The 24,579-nt window shown below is 41.1% G+C and overlaps 3 protein-coding genes and 1 long non-coding RNA gene across 6 annotated transcripts; 2 read left to right on the top strand and 2 right to left on the bottom strand.

Annotated features, from left to right (window-relative positions):
• Window positions 1–480: 480 nt before the first annotated feature.
• Window positions 481–2,860, bottom strand: LOC101171199 (E3 ubiquitin-protein ligase DDB_G0292642). The gene is made up of 4 exons (XM_004079833.5): window positions 2,703–2,860; window positions 2,493–2,593; window positions 1,761–1,916; window positions 481–1,672 (listed from the first exon to the last, which is right to left on the bottom strand). Exons 1-4 carry the CDS (start codon window positions 2,776–2,778, stop codon window positions 1,220–1,222), a joined length of 786 nt encoding a protein of 261 aa, XP_004079881.1. The 5' UTR covers window positions 2,779–2,860; the 3' UTR covers window positions 481–1,219.
• Window positions 2,861–3,683: 823 nt separating this feature from the next.
• On the bottom strand, window positions 3,684–4,280 carry LOC101171442 (uncharacterized). Its single transcript, XR_177543.5, has 2 exons — window positions 4,082–4,280; window positions 3,684–4,000 (listed from the first exon to the last, which is right to left on the bottom strand). It is a non-coding gene; the product is annotated as an uncharacterized LOC101171442 (long non-coding RNA).
• A 355-nt stretch (window positions 4,281–4,635) lies between these two features.
• Window positions 4,636–9,487, top strand: LOC105356428 (ubiquitin carboxyl-terminal hydrolase 12A). Of its 2 annotated transcripts, none has more exons than XM_078936763.1 (10): window positions 4,636–4,925; window positions 5,016–5,125; window positions 5,209–5,279; window positions 5,375–5,500; window positions 6,504–6,599; window positions 6,777–6,920; window positions 6,997–7,094; window positions 7,248–7,282; window positions 7,876–7,910; window positions 7,992–8,408. In XM_078936763.1, the coding sequence occupies exons 1-10, from the start codon at window positions 4,768–4,770 to the stop codon at window positions 8,010–8,012; spliced, it is 894 nt and encodes a 297-aa protein (XP_078792889.1). In that variant the 5' UTR covers window positions 4,636–4,767; the 3' UTR covers window positions 8,013–8,408. The 2 variants fall into 2 exon arrangements, with proteins under 2 accessions (XP_078792889.1, XP_011485864.1); XM_011487562.4 differs by having other exon boundaries at window positions 4,645–4,925; window positions 6,997–7,125; window positions 7,992–9,487.
• An 839-nt stretch (window positions 9,488–10,326) lies between these two features.
• On the top strand, window positions 10,327–24,443 carry LOC105356430 (uncharacterized). Of its 2 annotated transcripts, none has more exons than XM_011487566.4 (12): window positions 10,327–10,454; window positions 10,520–10,604; window positions 10,687–10,798; window positions 10,877–10,983; window positions 11,218–11,291; window positions 15,517–15,639; window positions 19,155–19,250; window positions 19,649–19,777; window positions 19,855–19,980; window positions 20,068–20,105; window positions 20,179–20,213; window positions 20,315–24,443. In XM_011487566.4, exons 2-12 carry the CDS (start codon window positions 10,574–10,576, stop codon window positions 23,764–23,766), a joined length of 4,323 nt encoding a protein of 1,440 aa, XP_011485868.2. In that variant the 5' UTR covers window positions 10,327–10,454; window positions 10,520–10,573; the 3' UTR covers window positions 23,767–24,443. The 2 variants fall into 2 exon arrangements, with proteins under 2 accessions (XP_011485868.2, XP_011485869.2); XM_011487567.4 differs by having other exon boundaries at window positions 10,328–10,454; window positions 10,696–10,798.
• Window positions 24,444–24,579: the final 136 nt, after the last annotated feature.

Here is a 24,579-nt window from a genome sequence, read left to right as displayed (position 1 = left end):
ATTTAAATACATTTTTGCATTGTTAGATGCTAATAGTTTGGCCGAGTGTTAGTTTACAGTTAATAGTTTATTTTTTATTTTTATTTTTTTATTGATCGATCTTGTATACAGAAAATAATAGGAATGAAATAGTATTTAAAGATCCACTCTGATGAAAGCATAAACCCCAACTCAAAGGTAAATTCCTAATGAACTTCTGTTGCTTTGCAGAACTATGTCCTAGAAAACTACACAAGTTTTTTGCTAAAAATTTCATAATCATAATTAAAAGACCACTGGGAAGACTTTTAAAATAGATCAAAAGATTAAGCACAATTATCCAAACAGTAAGGGGGGGGGGTTAAATTATTTTTGTTCAGTTAGATGCTGAAAGTTTTGAAAATGAAAATAACTCTCAAAAGCAATTCTGCCCCACTGGAAGCACTGGAACTGTTTATTTTTCTAATTATGTTCACATTTCAAACAAAAGCAGTCACAATGTAGGTTTAAGTGTGGGTTTATTCAGAAATATATCCAACAAGCATTGATGCAAACATAAAACCATATTTTTATATACAATTACACTTATTTTATGCATATATTGAAAATGTAACAAAAGTTTAAGATGAGCCTTTATCGAAAGCTGCTATTCTCAGGGGATAGTGATTGATCAGGATTTTTTTTCTTGTGAGACAGCATCAATAACTACAGTGCTGCTGTTAAATATATTAATTTAATGTCAGCTGTGCATCATGTAGTGTTAAACTGAACTCTTGCTCTTCATTTTTTTCTGTTTTTTATTGTTTTTTAAGTTCTCTTGTATTTTGTTGTTACTGTTGTCCCCTTAATGTTATCATTGTTCTACAATGTAGCTCAGTACCTGTGCTGTTTCGTCAATAATATTGTATTATAATAATAACGGCGGCTGGGTAGCTCAGTAGGTGATAGCCTAACATGCAGGAATCCAAGGTTTGATTCCCGGAGGGGGATAAACAATGGTACTGGGTCAATTACCATATCAATGGCAAGCAATTAACAGTGAGGGTCCTAAGGCAAGACCCTTACCGCTACTGCCTCCCGAGGCTGTAGCGGTAGGCTGCAGCTCACCGCTCCCACAGGGGATGGGTCAAATGCGGAGAAGAATTTCCCCATTGTGGGATAAATAAAGTACCAATTATTATTATTATTAATGTATTCTATTGTAATGATGTAAAAGATAAAGCTGCACAGTCCAGTATCTTCACTGATGCCACACAGGGATGGAAGTTTGTCTGGGAGCGACGCCATCTGAGCATGGTTCAAAATGAGTGCTCGTTTTCAAACATTTAAATGTGGCTTTCAGACACACAAAGCAGAACTCCACTCTGCATCGAGGACACAAAAGATTTTTACACTTTTTCGAGGTGTGCTCCAGCAGAGATCCACAGGTGGGGCAGGCCCTGATGGAAGGACACCCCCTGACGTTTTTAACCGATTCAAAAAGGATTTCTGGGCAGGTCCTCAGAGTTTTCAGAGCCTCGTTGAAGCAACCATCATTATCACAGCGGTCTGTGCGTGGCTGTGGACCCTTCCATTCTTTCAGACACTGCCAGCAGAACTCGTAGGCCCGTCCTTTCCGTACTGTGCAAATCTGGCAGCGCACACTCAGGTTAGAATCATCTTTCCTTGTCACAGAGAAACTACATCCAGGACACTGTAATAATAGATAATAATACATTATTAGAGGAAAAAGGTTCTTGGATTCAGATTTGGAAATATTTCATTTTGAATAAGATACTCACTGTTTCGGAGTTGAAATATTCCCTGGCGGTATTAAGAGCCATTGTGCTTTCAAAGTATTCTCTTTCCTCCGGGGTCAGCAGAGCCATTTTACGAACTTCCACATAAGGCCACTCCCTATTGCAGTTCGGCTGACCACAAACAAACTTGCTTTTACCCTGAATGGACACATAAACAGAATGAAAAGTTAGAAAAACTGCCCTTTTATTCAAATAAATAGATGCTTTGAGTGTGGTTGTGCTGCTACATTTACATGCAGTTATTCAGCTGATGCTTTAATGCAAAAAAGTTTAAAGGTAGGGTTCGATCTGAAAAAAGTGTCTAATTAAAATTTGTTTGATTTTAAACTACAGAATGTAACCTTGAAATAATTAAACTAGATGCGTTTCTTATCCCTGTACTTTCCCAGATCGTTTGACCTTATGTGTTCGTAGAAAAACTGACAAATATGTTAGTATATTTTGTTATAATGAATGTTTGTTAATATAAGTTGAAAATGTGTTTAGTTTATGTCCTTTTTATGCAAAACCACTTTGTCAGAACCAAATAAATTCAATTTTACGATAATAGTTGAAAATGTGAACTAATATTTATTTGAAGCAATCAGAAACTGAAAGATGAATCATAAATAAATTGATTCAATTGAATGAAAGAGGATCACCTGCAGCCGATCAGGAAACACAGTTAAAAGCTTCAATGACGCCGTTTAGTAATAGTGGATAAAACAAACGCACCTCTTCCAACAACCGGCGGCACCAGTTGGTGAGAGACATGGGGGTCACGGCGTGGCCGCAGGACATCTCTGCTCTTGGAGACGCAAATTCCTCATAAAGAACTAAACAAAAACAACAACCACACATGCAGTCACAAAATGAGATCACACTGCGACCAACCTAACGCTAAAATGCGACACAAAACAAGCCTTTAAACCACGCAAAACTTACAATCCATTTCATCCTCTCTGTCCACAAATCTGAGCGTTCTGTCGTGGAGGTTGTAGCTCTTCTCCATGGCGCTCATCTTCCTGAAGGTCTGATCTGTCCTGTGGAGACGAGACGCTGCAACATGAATAAAACACGAATACTTTCGATTCCGCTTAAGTTTCCATATGGAGTCACGTGACCTCCATTCAAAGACGCACAGCAACGTCGCATGGAAGTGTGTTTCATTTGGAAGAAGAAAAAACGCACATTTTACCTCTTGAAACCGTCTTGGTTTTTGGTCTTGGATTTTGGATTTCTGTGTGCTTAGGATAAAACTAAAAATCGCTGCCATTTAAATCCAGCGATTTCAAATTAAAAGTTCCAATGGATGCACACATTTCCAGTGATTTTAATAATTTTTCAAGCATGTCTTTTGTGTATTTTCAATTTTTTTTGGCAGTTGAATACTTTTTTTTTGTTGAAATGAAAGTATAATAAAAAAAGTCTTGATTTTAAATCAAAGCAACGTTTCCGAGATTTTTCCTTTCTGTTTCGATTACTGTGCGTCCATGCCCGATTCAAGCCTTGTTTTTCATCACTGAGTCTGATCACTGAGAGATCAGCACACGAGTATAACTTGATATGAGCAGACCTCGTGTTTTTTTCTTCTTCTCCTTTTTGGATGTATTACAGTAAAAGTAAAAGTTAAAAAATGCAATCTCTGTTTTTCAGCACTTTGGATAGTTCCTTGTCCCCAGGTGATTTTACAGCATGAAAAACCCCTAAACTTTGCAAAGTCATGACAGGACTAAAAACTGCACCGGGGGGTTTCTTGTTGTCTATAGCTTGAATACTTATATCATATTGTATATCATGCAAAACAATGAGGGAAACAGGCTCACTAACTTAAGATGAAAACTAATTTTATACCACATTAAGCATCAATTTATTTGCTGTATCTAATCAAAATGCATATTTAATTTCAATAATAGACCACCACACTTTAAAGTTCTCAACATTTATTTGTGCAACAAATGATCAACTCCAACTGGGGAGAATTTGACAAAAATACAATGATTATAAAGCATAAGAGAAACAAACAAGTATAAACATAGTTGAAAAACTGTTCGTTTGATGGAATGATGAATGTGAAGCAGCTGGATGTCTGATCCCCTGCTATCATGCTCCTCTTCCTCCATCCAGAGACATCACCATCTGGATCAGAGACTTGTGGACGATCCCGAATTCACACAGCAGTTTGTTGTCAGAGTCCAGCCTCTTATCAGCAAAGATCAGCTTCATGTCTGCTGTCATCCGCTCTGCAAACAAACTTTTTTAGTCACTAAAAACAACAAAAAAGAGCTCCTGCAGACTGAAATTTTTAAGAAAGTGTCCCAAACCTGCTTTCCCGGGAAGCTTTAGTGCTATTTTCTGCTTCAGTTGCAGCACAGTCGTCAGCTGCAGCTGTTTCTCATCTTGACACAGGTCGACGGTTATCTTCTGGCCCTCATAGGTGCTCACGATCACCTGGATCACCATCGTTTCAGTCCCGCTGGTAGCGTTGTCTTCATCATCTAAAGTGAAACGGGAGGCAGATCAGACTTTAAACGGGACCCGACGTCACAGAGGGCCGTTCTAGTTTCGCTTTAGTATTATATCTTTTTTTAAATAAATAAATAAAATAATTAGTGAATAAAGTTATGAAGTTCAGGAGAGATGGGGACTTTAAAATAAACTAAGATCTGATGAACTTATTTGTCAGCATATAGTAAAAATGTATGTCTTCAAAATATATTAAAGAAAACTAAACAACGACAAAATAAAAATAAACAATGAATTGTTAGTGATTTTTTTAATGGACCAGTTCGTATAATGATTTATTTTCATTCATTCACTTGTTTTTCCCAAAAGTTGCTGGAAAGGGAAAAAACCAATTACCGCAAATGCAGCATTCACGAAGGAGCGGCAGCTCGAGAAACAGAAAGTATAAATTCAGTCTTCATCCACAGTTCAGATGAGACAGAGATTGTTTTAAAGGTCCATAGTTGTTATTTTCTATTATTGTTTAAAGATTTGTGGTTTTGTTATGGGGCGTAGAAAAAACAAGAAAAGACAAATTATTGATCAACCAGATTCTATAGACAACAGATATCATGGCTTAAGGAATCAGGGGGCAACTTGTTACCTGAACAGTGTTCTGCAGGTTCTGTTCATGACCAAAGACTTCAGGAAAGCTGTCATCAGGTCTGTTCCAAAACTTTCTTCCTCTTCGATCTTTTTTTGTTTTGTTTTTTTAAGAAGCTTCTCACGTCCAGCATGTGTTTTTTTCTGTAGTTCCTCTGAGCCTGACATGATTGATCATCATCTCACCTCCTTGTTTGAGAACTTACAAAATAATTCAGCAAACACCTATGCCATAACGAAACAACTGGGCATTACCCGAGGTATAGTTCGTGCTTTATGTTTCATAACTATCATTTTGATGATTAACAAAACTCATACAACTCCATGTCCATCATGTTTTCAGTTCATGAACAACAGGATGCTGCTGAGTGTCTTGAAAAAATTTTACATTGCACCAGTTTCAAAGCGTCTCAGGTCATACAACGGAAAATTATTTTGATTTCTCTACAAATTAGTAAAGAATCAAACTCTGTGACTGATTTTTTTTCTTTGTGTTTATGAAATTTCAGATATTCAAAGGAGAGCTGACTCACAGGAGCACCTGCTCCAAATGCAGAAGAGTTTCTGAGGACAGCAGCCTGTTCTGGAGTTTACCGCTCACTCTGATGGATCCAGAAAAACACGACTATTCTGTGGTTAGAACATATGAAACTCTTTGGTACACATAATCAAATATGGAAACTTTTTGTTTTATGTCCAGCAGTAGTCCTGGACTGCAAGGATTAGCTTATTTAGGCAATTCTTCTTTCTCACTGACCGTTTGAGTGAAAATTTTGCCCCTGCCACAAACGCACACGTGCAGGACACAAAAACTCACCAATAGTCGCTTACCTAGCACTCAGTGAAAATCAATTTCAGACATTGTGAACTCACCCACCAAAAAGGGATGACATCACCTACAAGAAACTGAAAAATAAAATGGTAGCTATAGGGCAGGGATGCTCATTTAGTTTAGTCTGAAAATTGAATTGAACTAAAACTAACAGAAAAGTTGCCATTTTGAAAAAAGTGGGCCTTATAAAGCTATTTGTGGCTTAAAGTTAGTCAGTGACCATTTCCACTATTGCATTCAAAAACTCAGATGCTATTTTAAACAAAGAGTTTGATCTTGATTATGTCAATATGGGTAGAAAAATGACAGCAAAAGTAAAATTATTAGTTGATTTGCACACATACATGTAGAACCAGATGCAACAGCTGGCTGTTTTAGATGAGGAACTACTGAAAACGACAATTCACAGGCACAGGTACTAAAATGTTGACTAAATAAAATCTACTAGTTTACTGAAATACATTCACTCCATCAACTAATGTGCATTTTCTAATCCAGAATTTGACCTGGCTCTGGTTAATGAGCAAAAAACAAACAAACAGTAAAACTCAAAATTTTGCCAAAAGAAATTTTTTTTCGTACCACATTTCTTCAGCTAAAGCTCAACATTTAGTGTTTCTGGCATTTGTGATAACACAACATGTCATCACATCTGGGGTTTCAGTCAAAACTTTAAGTGAGACAAAGCCAAAAACCAATTTTACTTTGAAATCACATAATTAGACATTTTTAAGGTGGATTTGATCTGTTTTTTTTTATCTATAGTGTGTGTTATTGAAAATTAAACCACATCTTCATTTGTTCAGACGGAGGGGATCAAAAGTTTCCTTGGAGAGTCCAGCATCAGTGGAGATGACCTGATTTATTGTGAGCAGTGCAACGCTAAAACTGATTCTACCAGCGTACGTATAAAGACACTGATTCTGAGGACAGTTGTGGTTTTTAAAGCAAACCCAAGCACAACATCAATTATGTTTGTGCCTAGACACCACAGTAATCAGAATACTATTTGCTGCATGTTCTCATGGATCCTCATTGAAACTCCAAACATGTCCTGATGTTCCTTGTATTTGAATCAGAAATGTGAGCTGAAGCGTCATCCTCAAGTTTTGACGCTGCTGCTGAAGAGATTCAAGTTTGACTGCAGTACCATGCAGTATGTGAAACTCAAACGCAGAGTGCAGATTCCTCTCATCCTGCAGGTACCTCGCCATGGAGATCAGGTAAAACACTCAATTAATCTTTCAGAAATACCTTTTCTTCTTCCTGTTGCTGATTCTCTTCTTCTATTGTACACAGAGTCAGGGGTATGAGCTGTATGCTTTGGTGGAGCACTCTGGAGAGCTGAGACATGGACATTACACCGCAACCATCAGGGCCCAGGATGATAACAGATGGTACCACTTCAATGACATTTCAGTAACAGCGGTAAGATTAAAGATTTTACTTCGTTTTACGACAAAAAAAAGTATTAGCATGAATAGACGAGCAGAAAAAAGATTAATTGTTACCAAAAAAAAAAATCACAATTTTGTTCATTTCTTATGCAGGCACTACAGCAAAAAAACATTCAGGATGACATTAAGTAAGTATTTTTTTTTATAAATGTTTGAAAAGATTGTTTTTATCTATTAGAGATATTCATTCTTGTCATGATCAAGCAGTAAACAGTTTTTTGGCAAAACTCTAAAACATAAAAATATGTAGTCCTTTTCTGCAGAACTGTCTTTTATTAAAATTGACTTTTCTCTCAATTTTTTAGATAAAGTTATTTTGAATCCCTTTGATCAAAAATAATCACACTGTACTTAGATATGTCAGAAATTCTTAAAATTAGAAAAGATTTCTTTGAATAAGCAAAAAATCTGCCAACAGGGTAAAAAGTCTTAGTTTAACAAAAATATACAATGACTTAGTCTTATTTTCTTAAACTTAGTTTGGTATGCTATTAAAAAACAGAAAATAAGACAATTTTTGTTGAAACAAGGGTATTTTCTTTAAGATTAAGTTTTTGCAGAGCAAATCTGAATAAAATCAGTGAGCCATGTTTTTTTAAATATGTTTTTTACATGTGAGAACAAAAAACTCCTTGAAAACAACAAAAAAACTGTTCTCATATTAATTATATACCTGTGTTTGACTAAGATGACAACTAAGTGTTTAAATCTGTCTTTCTAGCTCCCAGACCGCTTATCTGCTGTTTTACAGGAAAAGTAAGAAATGTTTCTTGTAAAATGAATCATTTGAATGATGTCAAGACTTTTTCTGATTTATCTTTCATTCAAATCTTTCAGCTGAAGACACTACAACAGTAGACACCTCTGAAATGTCCAAACCTGAAGCTGAAGACAAACCCTGTCGTGACCAGGATGTTAAGTCCAGCAACAACCAGGAGACGACAATGAGAAGAACCACTGATAACAGGAATGCACCTGATAATGACAGAACAAAGAGCCCAAAAAAATCGAAACGGGGGAAACGATCTGGAGCAAAGGACAATGATTTAGAACCTGCTTCTCCAAAAGTTATAAAGATAGAAAAAGCTCAAACAGGGTCAAACTTTGACCACAAACAAATAGTTTTTGATAAAAAAGATGAAAAAGAAAAACCTGATCAGGGCCTGGAGTGCAACAACTGTGAACTGTCTAGTTCTCCTGCAGAACAGATGGAAGAAAACAGAAAAAGAGGTGAAGAACAAAAAATAACAAAAAGAGAGTCGGCAGGTCTTCATAGTGAGGGGGAAGGGGACACGGCTGAGAAGAATCCAAACACAGGAGAGAACCTCCAGCCTAAAGAAGCACAGGTGCCCATTGAAAATGAGGTGAAAGAGAAAGAAAAGAGTAAAGAAGATGAACGAGATCACTTGTTTTTAGAAAGAAGTGACATGTCTACTTTTAAAGACTCCACACCTACCCACAGCAGTGACGTAAAAGCCAGTGTCCCAAAAGATAATGAGGAGGCCTCACCTGAGGAGCAGTGCGGGGCAGACCCACAGAAAATGGATGAGAAGAGTGAGGAGGAACTGAGACTAGACGAAAAGATGACAGAAAGAAGCAAAGGCCCATACGAAGGGAGTGATAGAACCATCGGATCAGATCAGATCAGTAAAATAGAAGATCCAGGTAAAGCCACTCTAAACGATCTTAGTTCAGACAGAGCAGAAGAACGTACGGAACAAGAAAAGGATGCATTCAAGACTGAAGATGAAGCTTCTGCTTCTATCCAAGTGACTCCAGACGTGGATGTTTTAGCTGCTAATTTGACTAAACTCAGTCTGGAATCACCAGAACCCCCAGGACAAAGTGCCAATGACCTCAGAGGAAAACTACAGAGTAGCACAGAAACTCAGAGCTTTGATGAGAAGAACGATGGGGCTTTGAAAAAATCAGAAGCTCTAAACTCAGGGAAAAGAAAAGGATCAATGAAAAAAGACAAAAAAGGAAAATATAAACAAAAGCATGTGATCTTTCAAAGGGGTCTTGTTACCACAAGATGAAGATAAGTAAAATTTTTCATGTCAACATGACTCTTATTGTTGTCCACAAACCACTTTTTTTTTAAATCATGTCAATCAATTTTTGTGTTATATCATCCCTGGACGTACTTGTTGTAATTTGAAATGTTTATTTATTTCAATAACTAAATCAAAACTTTGATTGAATTTATCTGTATAAAAATATGTGTATTAAAGTACATTAGGTTTTTTTGTTCTGCCATGATATTACATTGCTAAAATGATGCATTCTTTTCTGATTGATCCTTTGTAATAAAAACTAATATTGATACCAAATGTTTCCATATGTTAATTTTGCACAAACTGTCACTGAAGATCATAATTTGCTTCAAAAAGAAAAGAGAAAGCTAAACAGGCCTGTTTTATCTTATCTGCATGTTCCCTGCTATCGTTCTCTGAACTTTGTCCTTTCATTATTGCATTAGTTCACTAGTTTGCATAGTGCACAATACTTTCAGTATATAATATAGTGTATTTCAGTATGTTATAGAGAATGTTTCTTTCTCTGAAACATTTTTAGAGGTTTTTAAAAGAAACAGGCCCAAAAAAACTGCTTCAACCTCTTCAGACAGGCATACACATACAGGGAAATCACATTTTGAGTTATATGAATACAGTAGTTAATTCTGCTTAACTGGGGTCCTGTCAAAGATAAATAAAAATAAATGGCGCTGGGACTTCAAGGTTAAAACAGCTATTCCATTTTAAAAAATGAATTAAAATTAAGTTATTGTCTCCTGAGAAATGGAAACTCATGTCTACAAACTGGTTTTTCTGAGTCACCGGGATGAGGGGTCACTTAACTTTCAATCAGAAGGTTTCAGCATTTACAGGAATTCATCTACTGTGACTGTACATACACACAAACACACTTTCCCACAAACGAAACTGATCATCTTCGTCTTCACCGGCAGTTTAAATATGATAAGGTCTGTCCTGAAAAAAAGTGGAAATTCAGAACGCTTGTTGTGTGTTTTAGGCTTTTATTTGATTTAATTTTTTAACAGAAATTAGCCAAAGCTCCTGTATGTCTGCTATTACCAGATTTGATTTTAATTAGTATCAAATAAATCTAGAAAAGCTTTTTGTGGAAGTCCGTAAGTTTTTGTGTGTCCGTGAACGCACCACAACAGGGGCGTGTCATAAAACAGAATAGAAACCGCTCCGTTCGGTGATTTTGATACATTTATCTCTAAAGTTGTTCAACTGCTCAGCTTTCAATGCTTTTCTCATTAATTTTCAGGTAAGCTTTAACATTTCCTAAACTCTTGTGTACTTGTTTTCATTAATTAATCTCTATATTGTCAGTTTTTAGAAATATTTCTTCGGGGGAAAAACTATTAATCTGTCAAAGAAACCAAAATGTTTTCATCATGGCGCAAACAAACTACCGGTAAGAAGAACGAATAAAAGATTTATTTATATTTTCCGACATTTTTTCGTGACTTTAAAAACCACCTTTATGGCTGTGCTAGAGCATGAAGGTATTCCTTATAAGGGGTTGTTGAACCAGGGAGCGACCTGCTACCTGAACAGCGTCCTGCAGGTCCTCTTCATGACCACAGACTTCAGAGAAGCCCTCCAGAGGTTTGTCGCGCACGCGCAGGACAATCTTCCCATTAACCCTCAGAACTGTTTCTCATGTTGTGTTTATGGTCCACACAGAAGTCACTCCGGATCCCTAGATCGTCGTCTAAAGGAGCTTTTTGATGAGCTGAAGGAATATGACTGCTATACTTATAAAATCACGAAGGCGCTGGGAATCACTGATGGTAAAATGAATCACTTTTAGTGGAATTTTCTGTTGTAATAGTCAAATTTCTTAACATAGAAAGTTAAAGATTCAACGTTCAAGGTACGTTGTTGAATTAAAGTTATTTTGACCTTATTAAGTCATTGTGTCTTCATGAAAGTCAGTTAATATGCCTGGAATTTAGCTTAATATACTATACAGACATTGTAGAACAATTTGAACTAAAGAGTTTGTATTTTTTTATCCTCTGAAGGGTTTGTTCAAGCTGATGCTGCTGAATGCTTTGAGAAAATTCTGAGAAACATGACAAATCAAGAAGCGGCTCAGGTATGATCTTTACGTTAAATACAAGACGGGTGTGTAGGACCCATTGACTGTGTTTAAGAACTGGGGAGAGTGAGTGACATCACCTATAGGTGTCATGATTTGAACTTGTCTTGTTTTTGGTCCTTGTTCTGTCTTGTTTCTGTTTCCTGTTTTATTTTGAAAGTCTCCTGTCTTGTCTGTTTTCTTGAGTTTTACTTCCTTTGGTCCCCATCAGCCCTGATCGTGTCCACCTGTGTCTTGTCTGCCCTGTCTGTATTTAAGTCTTGTCTCTGCCTTCCTCCTGTGTTGGTCCATTAGTGTTCCTGTTCTGGTGTTCTCGTCTTGTCATGCCAAGTTCCTTGTTCTCTTGCCACGTCACAGTGAGTTATGTTTCAGTTCTGAGATCCTGCTCTGCAGCGCTTTTCGTTTGTGTTTCGCATTAAACCCCTTTGCCCCTGATCCTCATGCCTCCGCCTCTGCGTCTGGGTCCAACCGGCTCTCGAGCCACCCTGCACCTTGACAGAATGGACCAACCATATTTTTTGGACCCAGCAGAGCGGGACATGCAGCTCCTAGAGGCTTATTGTCAGGAAGCCGAGCGCACGAGGTCTTACTGGGTTTTCGATCAGGCCCAGTTTGCCTCGTATGCCTGGAGTGGGAGCCACCTGGACTTCACAGGGAGCCGTCTTGCCCTGAGGGGGGGTCGTCGCCGTCGTCCCCGCCGTCCCCTTCCTGTTCCAGAGGTGGTCCGGCACGCACCACATCGCTTTCCAGTGGTGGTGCCAGATGCACCCCATCCCCGTCATGTTCCGGTGGTGGTCCCGGATGCACCACAACCACGTTCAGTGGTGGTCCCGGACGCACCCCGACCCATCCCAGCTCCCAGGGGGTTGCCGCCTGCACCCCGACCCGTCCCGGCTCCCAGGGGGTTGCCGCCTGCACCCCGACCCGTCCCGGCTCCCAGGGGGTTGCCGCCTGCACCCCGACCCGTCCCGGCTTCCAGGGGGGTTCCGCCGGAACCCCGACCGGTCCCCATTTCCGGCTCCACGCCTGACCCGCCTGAGCTCGGCTCCACGCCTGACCCGCCTGAGCTCGGCTCCACGCCTGACCCGCCTGAGCTCGGCTCCACGCCTGACCCGCCAGAGCCTGACTGCTGGCCCGACCCGCCAGAGCCTGACTGCTGGCCCGACCCGCCAGAGCCTGACTGCTGGCCCGACCCGCCAGAGCCTGACTGCTGGCCCGACCCGCCAGAGCCTGACTGCTGGCCCGACCCGCCAGAGCCTGACTGCTGGCCCGACCCGCCAGAGCCTGACTGCTGGCCCGACCCGCCAGAGCCTGACTGCTGGCCCGACCCGCCAGAGCCTGACTGCTGGCCCGACCCGCCAGAGCCTGACTGCTGGCCCGACCCGCCAGAGCCTGACTGCTGGCCCGACCCGCCAGAGCCTGACTGCTGGCCCGACCCGCCAGAGCCTGACTGCTGGCCCGACCCGCCAGAGCCTGACTGCTGGCCCGACCCGCCAGAGCCTGACTGCTGGCCCGACCCGCCAGAGCCTGACTGCTGGCCCGACCCGCCAGAGCCTGACTGCTGGCCCGACCCGCCAGAGCCTGACTGCTGGCCCGACCCGCCAGAGCCTGACTGCTGGCCCGACCCGCCAGAGCCTGACTGCTGGCCCGACCCGCCAGAGCCTGACTGCTGGCCCGACCCGCCAGAGCCTGACTGCTGGCCCGACCCGCCAGAGCCTGACTGCTGGCCCGACCCGCCAGAGCCTGACTGCTGGCCCGACCCGCCAGAGCCTGACTGCTGGCCCGACCCGCCAGACTCCACGCCTGACGACTCCACGCCTGACGACTCCACGCCTGACGACTCCACGCCTGACGACTCCACGCCTGACGACTCCACGCCTGACGACTCCACGCCTGACGACTCCACGCCTGACGACTCCACGCCTGACGACTCCACGCCTGACGACTCCACGCCTGACGACTCCACGCCTGACGACTCCACGCCTGACGACTCCACGCCTGACGACTCCACGCCTGACGACTCCACGCCTGACGACGCCTCCACGCCTGACGACGCCTCCACGCCTGACGACGCCTCCACGCCTGACGACGCCTCCACGCCTGACGACGCCTCCACGCCTGACGACGCCTCCACGCCTGACGACGCCTCCACGCCTGACGACGCCTCCAAGCCTGACGACGCCTCCAAGCCTGACGACGCCTCCAAGCCTGACGACGCCTCCAAGCCTGACGACGCCTCCAAGCCTGACGACGCCTCCAAGCCTGACGACGCCTCCAAGCCTGACGACGCCTCCAAGCCTGACGACGCCTCCAAGCCTGACGACGCCTCCAAGCCTGACGACGCCTCCAAGCCTGACGACGCCTCCAAGCCTGACGACGCCTCCAAGCCTGACGACGCCTCCAAGCCTGACGACGCCTCCAAGCCTGACGACGCCTCCAAGCCTGACGACGCCTCCAAGCCTGACGACGCCTCCAAGCCTGACGACGCCTCCAAGCCTGACGACGCCTCCAAGCCTGACGACGCCTCCAAGCCTGACGACGCCTCCAAGCCTGACGACGCCTCCAAGCCTGACGACGCCTCCAAGCCTGACGACGCCTCCAAGCCTGACGACGCCTCCACGCATCTCATGCCGGACCTGCCTCGCCGGACCGCTCGGCCCCCCGGCCGTCCTCCGGACCTGCCTCGCCGGACCGCTCGGCCCCCCGGCCGTCCTCCGGACCTGCCTCGCCGGACCTCTGGGCCCCCCGGCCGTCCTCCGGACCTGCCTCGCCGGACGGCACGGACCCCCGGCCGTCCTCTGGACTCTTGTGCCCGTCGAGGTTTATCCTCCGGGGCCCCCCCCTCATGTGACTTTTGGAACCTCGGAGCGGTTCCTTGAGGGGGGGGGTACTGTCATGATTTGAACTTGTCTTGTTTTTGGTCCTTGTTCTGTCTTGTTTCTGTTTCCTGTTTTATTTTGAAAGTCTCCTGTCTTGTCTGTTTTCTTGAGTTTTACTTCCTTTGGTCCCCATCAGCCCTGATCGTGTCCACCTGTGTCTTGTCTGCCCTGTCTGTATTTAAGTCTTGTCTCTGCCTTCCTCCTGTGTTGGTCCATTAGTGTTCCTGTTCTGGTGTTCTCGTCTTGTCATGCCAAGTTCCTTGTTCTCTTGCCACGTCACAGTGAGTTATGTTTCAGTTCTGAGATCCTGCTCTGCAGCGCTTTTCGTTTGTGTTTCGCATTAAACCCCTTTGCCCCTGATCCTCATGCCTCCGCCTCTGCGTCTGGGTCCAACCGGCTCTCGAGCCACCCTGCACCTTGACAATAGGAAATGGTTTACTTCTGGCTCCAACAAAATCAAGTTAGTTCAGTCCTATTTTAACCATCAACAGTAAATGAGAACTGGACTGAGCAACCCCTCCATCTTCATGTTCCAAATAGGAAGTACCCGCGGGTCCCATAAAGCCAAAATCCCATAGACTTCTATTGAGTCAAAATAACTATTCTTTCTCTACTACCTTTTCCTAACATGTTCCTGCTAATCATTTGTTTTTCATGATATTTTTGTTGTAGCGCCAATCTGATGCCAGTGATTGGCCAGTTTACAACTTGAACAACTTACACTACAGAAAGCAATAACATGTTAAAAAAGAAAAAAAAAGTATCAGAGCAAGAAGGTTTATTCTAACAAATAGAATGACTTAGTAATAGCTGTTGATTTCTCTATAGGAGTCTATGGGATTTTGGCTACTTTGGGTATTTCCTGTTTGGAATGCCCAGGTGGAGGGGTCACTCAGTCCAGTTCTATACGGTCAATGGTTGGAGCAAACTCCTCCACCTCCGCAGATAGCACCTCTCCGGCATCTTCACACACCTACTTCTTTGATTCTTTCAATCATTCGTTTATTGAGTTTGCAGCATCTATGTACATTGTGATTTAGAGTATAAAAAAACATACAAGATGGTCAAAAGAGTGTTTCACTCTCAGGTGCAAGGTTACAATTACGCTGCGCTTGACGCTTTAAAACATCAGCGTCCAGTCTCTCCGTACAAACAAACGACACGCCCACTGTCTACTTGGCTGTCAATACACAAAAGTAATAAATCCTCCAAAGCTTAAGAAACTTCAACTTATGCAAGGCAATGTTAAGCATATAAATTCAAGGTTTATCAAAATATGTCTAACTGGCTCCAGGGTGGAAGGAGGAGGACATGTGTGTGAGCTTTGCTTTCTTTCATTGCAGATATTTCAGGGTGTGCTGACAGTCAAGAGCAAATGCTGCAAATGCAACACTGAGACATGTGATGATAATCCATGCTGGAGTCTTCCTCTGGAACTGGTGGATTCTGAGGCGGAGTACAAAGTTGTGAGGAATCGTTTTGTTACATAATGTTCACAATACTATCACTTTTTTTTTATTTTGATCATGTTGGATTTGTTTTAAGCAAAGTGACTCCCAAATACAGGAAATGTACTTTAGCTCAGCGGTCCCCAACCTTTATTGCGCCACGGACCGGTTTGATGTCTGACAAAATTCTCTCAGACCGGTATGTTATATGTGGCGGACATGCGCTGCAGCAACGCTGCAATAAAGGCAGAGACACGTGATAAGACGTACTCTGCACTTTTAGTTTGACACGCTAAACATTGTACATGCACAGGTGTCATCATCCTCTCCCCTTCCCACACTCATGGTGCTAAAAAGAAGTAAACATAACAGGAAGAAATAACTAAGGGTGAAACAACATAACTGCCAGATGAAAGGACCTGTAGGCAAAAAGAAACACCTGTGCTCAACCCTATTATGACCAAAGCAGGCAAAGGGGATTGATTTAATTCCCTGTGATGCCAGCTCCGACAGTAACCCCTGCAGCCTGTGGAACTCCGACAGCAGACCAAACGTGCACTTGACAGACATTACAATACAACAAAGTGATATGATATGACCTTCATGAAAACTGTGGTATTTTCTAAACATAACAATAAGCACGAATTATGACATGAGCAACGTCCTCTCTACCCACAACACTCTCTGGTCGCTAATCGCTATGATAACGTTTAAACATGCCTTCAAAATAAGTGCATGGAAATCCGACTCACCACAATGCTGAATGGTTCGAGGGAATCTTCCGTTGGGATAAATCCGTATTTTAAGTAGGACTCCTGATAGTGTCTATTAAATGTAGCTTTCTTTTTTTGGAAGTCGAATGTTCCTTTTCTGTCTCCTGGCTGGGCCTTTTCCCCTTGGCAAAGAAACTTTCCAAAGACGTTTGTTTTTTATTCCTTTTGGTAGTTCCTGAGTTTTATTTTAGCTGACCGAGACGAGCGAATTGGCCTGCGTCAAGAGTGACATAAACGGATGTAACAGAGAATCAGGCAATTTTTCAAAAATAAAACATCTTTCAGATTCTGAAATAAATAAAACGGAAGTCATGTAAGTTATTTTATGTTTTCTGTGCAGCCCGGTTCCAAATGACCCACGGACCGGTACCGGTCCCCTGCCCGGGGTTGGGGAGCACTGCTTTAGCTTTAGCTGACACTTCTGTGTCCTGCAAAACAGGATTGAATTTCTCTAATTACCTGAGATTTTGATTTACATACATACAGTATGTATGTATTTGTGAGTCACTGATTGTGCAATGTTCATAGGTACACTTCAACTGTGAGAGACAGAGTGTGAAAAACAATTCAGGGAATCATATTGTTTGATTTTTAAAGAATTTGTTTGAATAATGGTGAACAAAATAAGCATGTGATCAAAAACAAAATCCTAATGCTTTCAAGTTTATTTATATGGTGCCTTAAAATGACCGCAGTGAAGTAAGGTTAAAAGCTCAAAGATATTAAAAACGACAACTAAGAGGTTAAAACAATAAAAAGTGTAAACAAGTGTCATAAAGACATAAAGCAAAAGCCAAACAGTAGAGCACACCAGCAGAGCAGAGTCTCTGGCTGTGTCAAAGGTCTGGATATAAAAATAGGTCTTGATAAGCTTTTTAAAAATGAACAGTGAGGATGTCTGCCAAATGGTCAGTGGCAAAGCAATCCACAGCTTCGATGCACAGATTGAAAATGCTCGTCCCGCCCTGAGCTTCCTCTTGGACCTCAGTACGGCTGATCTGAGGTACTGGGTTAAGAAGCTCAGAGAGGTATGGCGGTGCACAACTAAAGATTTAATGCATTAATTTAAAGATTTAAAAACAAATAAAAGAATCTTAAGATGAACTCTAAAATTCACAGACAGCCAGTGAAGAGTAGCCAGGATGGGGGCGGGGGGGGGGGGGGGGGGGGGTCCCTCTTACACGGTCCAACGAGATCCGGAGCAGCAGGGTTCTGGACCAGTTGAGACGTGAGAAGGACAACTGGCTTACTCTGGCTGAGCCAGTTGAGTGCAGTACCTTCAACCCCAATCAAATCTTCCAACTTGGAAAGTAGGATATTGTGGTCCACAGTATCGAATGCCATGGACCAATCCAGCAGAAGGACAATACAGTTCCCATCATCAGTTGCCTGAAAAGTATAATTAAAAACCCTCAGCAGCGCTGATTCTTTGATGTGCAGGATTTTAAAGTCGGACTGAAACTTTTCCAAGACACGATTCCTATTAAGAAATGATTTTAACAGGAAGTAAACCACTTTCTCCAAAATCTTTCAGAGAAAGGGCAACCTAAATATTTTCCAATGAATGTATCACTGGTTGGTGATGACAGAAGGGATTTGATTGGCTCAACCACATCTTGTTCAGGTGTACAATCTTGTCCCTGGTGTCCTTTGACAGCTCTTTGGTCTTAGTAATGGATGTTGCATAAGAACTGGACTGAGTGACCCCTCTCCCTCGTGCTCCAAACAGGGAGAAACCACTGGCCATAAAACGCCAAAATCCTATAGACTTCTACTGATATCACAAATAATTTAGACCCCTTTGACATAATTTTGTTGCAGCCGGAAATAGGCCATTTTCTATAGGTGACGTCACACTCACTCAGTTCAGTTCCATACACAGTCAAAGGTCATGGTGGAGAGGTTACAGTCTGACCTTTTAAGGGCGTGGACAGGTGTGCTTTATACAGATGTCAGTCCAAGCTTTTTACATTTCTAAAGGTAACTCGTGGAGTATAGAAAAGCTTGTTAAAGAAGAAGTTACAGGTCTGTGAGGACCAGAAATTTTGCTTGTTTGTTGGAGCTAAATACTTTTTTCTGTACTATAACACAAATTTTAAAGATGTAAAATGACAATTCCTGGATTATTTCTTAACGTTCTGTTTCTCACAGCCAAAGTGTAGCTGTGGGGAAGCAGCTGATTTCCTGCTGATATATTTCTGGTTTAAATAAAAGTGTTAACCCACAGCAGGTGATGACAGTTGGACCAGTGTGTTTGTTTCCATCATCACATTACTCTGACATGTCATTGTCTGGTGATCCAGTGATTCTGTTCAAACCAAATCTGAAATACATAAAAATAGACCAAGTAGATCTGAACTAATAGAACAGAAGGAGGTTGCATGAAATACAAATTATTCAGACTAAACAATAAGTTCTCAAATAAACTGCTGGTGCCAAAACCCAGCTTTTGACATAACACGGGATTTAACAGTTTGCAACACAATGCTGCCATGAAGCGGTCACTTAATTGAGTGCAGAAAAGTTCATGCTTGACAATAGCACATGAATTAATATAAAACAGTCCCAGATCCCATTTCTATACATATCTATGAATTAATATGTAACAGAACACATTTTAGTTGCTGCGCAACTGATCACGTGTCTCATGATCACATCTATCCTTTTTACGAGCTTCCTTGTTTCACTTTGGTTACATTCGTAGACAATTAAAGCTGTGACTGTCTTTAACTCATGCTGTAATAGTAATGGATGTTATAGGAGGACGGCCTCAGTCAATACTTCTGTCCGTCAGAGGTCAGTGGTCCGGACCAGCTGTTCTGTGGGGACTGTAATGCCAAAACCGACTCTACAATTGTGAGTTTCTATTATTATTACATTTGATTTGTTGATTTTTATTTTGATTATTTGTATTCATGGCCTTTGGGGTTAAAAAAATATATAATGTTTTATTTTTAAAGCTATATTTTTCCATTTTTTATCAAAAGTATTGATATTTTTTAACTCTTTTTATTGTTGTTTTTATTAAGTAATATCCAACAGGGTTAATAACTTTAGTAACTTAACTTTAATAACTTTAGTTTAGAACTTTTAACAAATAAAGAGACTAAAACAGGTAACAAGAAAGTAAGAAATAGCAGGACTTTTAATTTGTCCAAATGTGTAAATTTCTTTTTCACAGTATTCTTTCAACAAAAAGGGTACAAATAGAGCAATCCAGTACAAATGATGTTTATTCCTTTGTTTTCAATCAGAAACTTGAACTGAAGCACCATCCTGAAGTTCTGACGCTGCTGCTGAAGAGATTTAAGTTTGATTACAGTAATAAGTGCTACTTCAAAGTGAAACGCAGAGTGGAGATTCCTGAATATCTAGAGATCCAGGTAAACTGCATAACCTGTTGTGTTTATTTTATTGTTGCTTATGTCATTTATACCTTATTTTTATTTTATTTTCCCAGAACCAGACATATGAGCTGTATGCATTTGTGGAACATCATGGTAATTTGAAATCTGGACATTACACTGCAACAATCCAGTCCCAGGAGGATAAGAGATGGTACAACTTCAATGACAGTAGAGTTGATGTACGTCATGTTTAGTTCTTTTGTCTAAAAGACCGATTGTATTTCACACTTTATTTATTTATTAAAGCTATCCACATTGTTTTGCAGAGTTTCTATCAGTTTTACCAACTGGATAAAAAGGAGACGTAAGTTTCCGCAGTTTCTTTATTTCACTCTGCATAACTATGTTAATGATGTTGATCATGTTGATCCCACTAGATTCCACAGTGCTTATCTGCTGTTCTACAGGAAAAGTGAGATCTCAAACATTCTCCTTTTGGTATTTTTCTGAATGTCTAAGAGATAAGGTTTTTTTTTTAAATGTCCTTTTTTCTTTCTTGTGGGTGAACTTCAGTTTCTGCAGAGGACGCGTTGAATGAAGAAAATAACAAGGGGAGCGTATCTGAATCCCTGGAAACACACAGAAGTGAAACAAACAAACCACACAAATGTGATGAGGAGACTGTAAAAAGTGAGACGAACTGTGAAATGGCACAGAGCTGTGAAAGTGCAGAAAGACGAGAAATGGAGGAGAAGGAAGAGGAGAAATTTATTAGTGTGGAGAGAGAAGATGACTTGAAAGATCAGAGGAAGATGAGTGGGAAAAAAGTAGAAGACTATGAAGATCAGACAAAGACAGGTTTGAAGAAAGAAGACGACTATAGAGGTCAGACGAAGATGAGTTTGAAGAAAGAAGACGACTATAGAGGTCAGACGAAGATGAGTTTGAAGAAAGAAGACGACTATAGAGGTCAGACGAAGATGAGTTTGAAGAAAGAAGACGACTATAGAGATCAGACGAAGATGAGTTTGAAGAAAGAAGACGACTATAGAGATCAGACGAAGATGAGTTTGAAGAAAGAAGACGACTTGAGAGATCAGACGAAGATGAGTTTGAAGAAAGAAGACGACTATAGAGATCAGACGAAGATGAGTTTGAAGAAAGAAGACGACTTGAGAGATCAGACGAAGATGAGTTTGAAGAAAGAAGACGACTATAGAGATCAGACAAAGATGAGTTTGAAGAAAGAAGACGACTTGAGAGATCAGACGAAGATGAGTTTGAAGAAAGAAAACGACTATAGAGATCAGACGAAGATGAGTTTGAAGAAAGAAGACGACTTGAGAGATCAGACGAAGATGAGTTTGAAGAAAGAAGACGACTATAGAGATCAGACAAAGATGAGTTTGAAGAAAGAAGACGACTATAGAGATCAGACAAAGATGAGTTTGAAGAAAGAAGACGACTTGAGAGATCAGACGAAGATGAGTTTGAAGAAAGAAAACGACTATAGAGATCAGACGAAGATGAGTTTGAAGAAAGAAGACGACTTGAGAGATCAGACGAAGATGAGTTTGAAGAAAGAAGACGACTATAGAGGTCAGACGAAGATGAGTTTGAAGAAAGAAGACGACTATAGAGATCAGACAAAGATGAGTTTGAAGAAAGAAGACGACTTGAGAGATCAGACGAAGATGAGTTTGAAGAAAGAAGACGACTTGAGAGATCAGACGAAGATGAGTTTGAAGAAAGAAGACGACTTGAGAGATCAGACGAAGATGAGTTTGAAGAAAGAAGACGACTATAGAGATCAGACGAAGATGAGTTTGAAGAAAGAAGACGACTATAGAGGTCAGACGAAGATGAGTTTGAAGAAAGAAGACGACTATAGAGATCAGACAAAGATGAGTTTGAAGAAAGAAGACGACTTGAGAGATCAGACAAAGATGAGTTTGAAGAAAGAAGACGACTATAGAGATCAGACGAAGATGAGTTTGAAGAAAGAAGACGACTATAGAGATCAGACGAAGATGAGTTTGAAGAAAGAAGACGACTATAGAGGTCAGACGAAGATGAGTTTGAAGAAAGAAGACGACTATAGAGATCAGACGAAGATGAGTTTGAAGAAAGAAGACGATTTAAGAGATCAGACGAAGATGAGTGTTGACAAACAAAAAGATGAAAAAAACAAGCCAGAAGACCAAGCACAAGCTGCAAAACGTTTGACCATATATGACCTTTATACGACTTCAAAACAGAGCAGTGGTAGGCAAAGTGAATACAGACCGAGATCTTCAGAGAGGAGTCAGGAAGGTGATAAAGAGAACAGGAGAGGATCAACACTGCATGAGCAACAAAGCAACAACAAATCCACTGAAAGCCAGATCTCTCCTGGAAATCAGACAGGTAGAGGAAGTATCCAGAGCAACATCAACAGGGAGATGGCAGAAGTTCAAAGAGAAGATTTCAAACATTTAGTGAAACATTTTGAAGGTTTAGTCAATGATGGCCAGGGTCAAAGCAGAGAGGGGCCCTCAAGCACGAGTGTGGATTATGATGCAGGGAGCAGGAAGAACTCATGTATTCAACAGAGGGATGACAGCAGAGATGCTGGAAACGAACAGAGAAATAATGTGCAGCTTCCACAAACTGGAGGAACTACTCTGACAAATGATGGATGTGATGATGATGGTTCTGGTTCTGTTCAGCACTCTGGAACATTATATCGTTCTTCCATGTCAGTTAGCTTACAAAATCAAAGTTCAGGAAAAAAATGTGATTACAAAGAGATAACAAAGAGAACACAAAATGAAGTCATTTTGGATGTATTACCCAAAAGAAAATATAATGGAGAAACTGATGATCAACAACACAAACACAACGATGAACGTACGTCCGAAAGAGATGGCCGATATGAAGCAACTTTAAATCGTCCTGCGAGTTCATCTGAAGACAGAAAGGAAAGAACCAACAGATCTAATGTGGAAAAAACAAGAGAGTCATACAGTTCCTGTGACCGATTACATCACCAAACCGAGCCCCCAAAAATCCTTCAGCAGAATGCAACATCTGGATTTATCAATGCTTCACAAGATTGTCATGTGGACCAAAACAGCACAGAGATGACGCCTGTGCACACAGCTCCACCAAACTCTGATCCAGTGAGCCATTTGACAAAATCTGTAAAGGAATTGACTTTGACTGACAGGCAGACACATGAAGATGTTCTCACAAACACGCCTGTGAAAAAAGAACGCAGGGGTCAGCAAATATTATCTAGCAATCACTATGAGTCTAGCTACAATCCAGAGTCTCCAAACCATGGTCATTCCTGTCCGACTTACCAAAATTCACAAAGTCATACTGCATATTCTTATCCCTCCTTCTCAGGGCACAACATGCCTGTGAATACTGATCGCAGGGGTCAGCAAATGCTATCAAACCCTCATCGTCGGTCTCACTGCAATCCAGAGTCTCCAAATCATGGTCATTCCTGTCCGACTTACCCATATTCACAAAGTAATATAGCACATTCTTATCCCTCCCTCTCAGGGCACAACATGCCTGTGAATACTGATCACAGGGGTCAGCAAATGCTATTTAACACTTATAATTGGTGTGGCTACAATCTGGTGTATCCAATCCATGGTTCTTTATATCCAATTAACCAAAATTCACAAGGTTATATAGCAAGTTCTTGTCCCTTCTACTCAGGACACATCACGCCTGCTGAAAATGTCACAGCCCCCACAGGCGGTTTGGTTATTCCGACTGTCTTTGATTCCTCTATAGATCCAATGCACAATATTTCTGCTCCGCCTGACCCAGTTGGTCCACAGTTAGGTTCTGGAATCAGAACCACCACAGAAATTCTGAGGAGAGAGACTCAAACAGGGTCCAGTCATGAAAACACGGAGCGAGGCTCTTCTGAGTCACAGGCACAAGTCATAACTGAAGACTCAGCTGATCCTTATGTAATAAGAGCGGTGTGCGGTTGTTTATGCCCTAAAACTCACCATTTTTGACCAAAAACAGTTTTTAGTCAGAGAAACATGCAGATTGTTGATTTTTGTTTTAGTCTGAACTTTGACCCTGTACTGTGTTCTTATGCACTGCAGAAAAACATGACCTGCTGGCACAAGAGCAAAATAGGAATTTTGAAAATATTAAAAGCAGTAAGTATTTAAAGCGGTATCTAATAAAATTAAGACTTGTTTTTTTCCAAAAAAAGATTTACTCTAAATACAAATAGAATATAATAAACAACCTTTTGTAACATAATAGTGGTTGGATTACATGTTTGCTTCGTCTCTTCCAATCAATTAAACTCCATTTGTTGGTCACTATTTTTATGGAATCCTGGGTGTGTTGTATATAATCAGTGTAAATAAGTCTATTTTTGTTTATGTATAACTATGTCAAGAAATTCCCTCATCTTATTGTCTTTATTTTCCAATCAATGTATCAAAATATCTTTGATACATTTGTTATTTGTCTTTTTTCTTGTGTTTTTATTGCTTCAAACAAACCAAACTTAAATAATGTATTGCACAGTATATTGAATGTTATAAAAAAAAATGTTAAGTTTTAAATCTGCCAAGAAACAGTGTATTCTGATAATAGAACCTTAACTGTTGTACTGTACATTAATACATGTATTAAAACATTAAATGTAATGGAATCTTTCCATTTTTTTTGCTCAGTAACGTCCTTTGGTGATTTTTTGAAGCATAGTTATTTGAATTCAGTTTTTCAGTGTAGATGATCTCATGATTAAAGACTGCAGGGTTCTGAAAGGTTCTGTGAACATGTATTGAGGGTAAGTCCATGTCACCTCC

The sequence above is a fragment of the Oryzias latipes genome, chromosome 18 (assembly GCF_053564925.1).
Source record: "Oryzias latipes strain Hd-rR chromosome 18, Olatipes_Hd-rR_3.1".
Lineage (NCBI taxonomy): Eukaryota > Metazoa > Chordata > Actinopteri > Beloniformes > Adrianichthyidae > Oryzias > Oryzias latipes.
The sequence above is the reverse complement of the archived record's forward strand: the minus strand, read 5'-3'. Positions and strand labels throughout refer to the sequence as shown.

Excerpts from the sequence above, each read along its gene's own strand:
- LOC101171199 (XM_004079833.5), bottom strand. The coding sequence starts at position 2,778 with ATGAGCGCCATGGAGAAGAGCTACAACCTCCACGACAGAACGCTCAGA. Across the intron at positions 2,594-2,702 it reads CAGAGAGGATGAAATGGATT|TTCTTTATGAGGAATTTGCG; the intron begins GTAAGTTTTGCG and ends GTTTTTGTTTAG. Across the intron at positions 1,673-1,760 it reads AATATTTCAACTCCGAAACA|TGTCCTGGATGTAGTTTCTC; the intron begins GTGAGTATCTTA and ends CTATTATTACAG.
- LOC105356428 (XM_011487562.4), top strand. The coding sequence starts at position 4,768 with ATGGGGCGTAGAAAAAACAAGAAAAGACAAATTATTGATCAACCAGAT. Across the intron at positions 6,600-6,776 it reads CTAAAACTGATTCTACCAGC|AAATGTGAGCTGAAGCGTCA; the intron begins GTACGTATAAAG and ends TATTTGAATCAG. Across the intron at positions 7,126-7,247 it reads ATGACATTTCAGTAACAGCG|GCACTACAGCAAAAAAACAT; the intron begins GTAAGATTAAAG and ends TTTCTTATGCAG.
- LOC105356430 (XM_011487566.4), top strand. The coding sequence starts at position 10,574 with ATGTTTTCATCATGGCGCAAACAAACTACCG. Across the intron at positions 19,981-20,067 it reads TCAATGACAGTAGAGTTGAT|AGTTTCTATCAGTTTTACCA; the intron begins GTACGTCATGTT and ends ATTGTTTTGCAG. Across the intron at positions 20,214-20,314 it reads TCTGCTGTTCTACAGGAAAA|TTTCTGCAGAGGACGCGTTG; the intron begins GTGAGATCTCAA and ends GGTGAACTTCAG.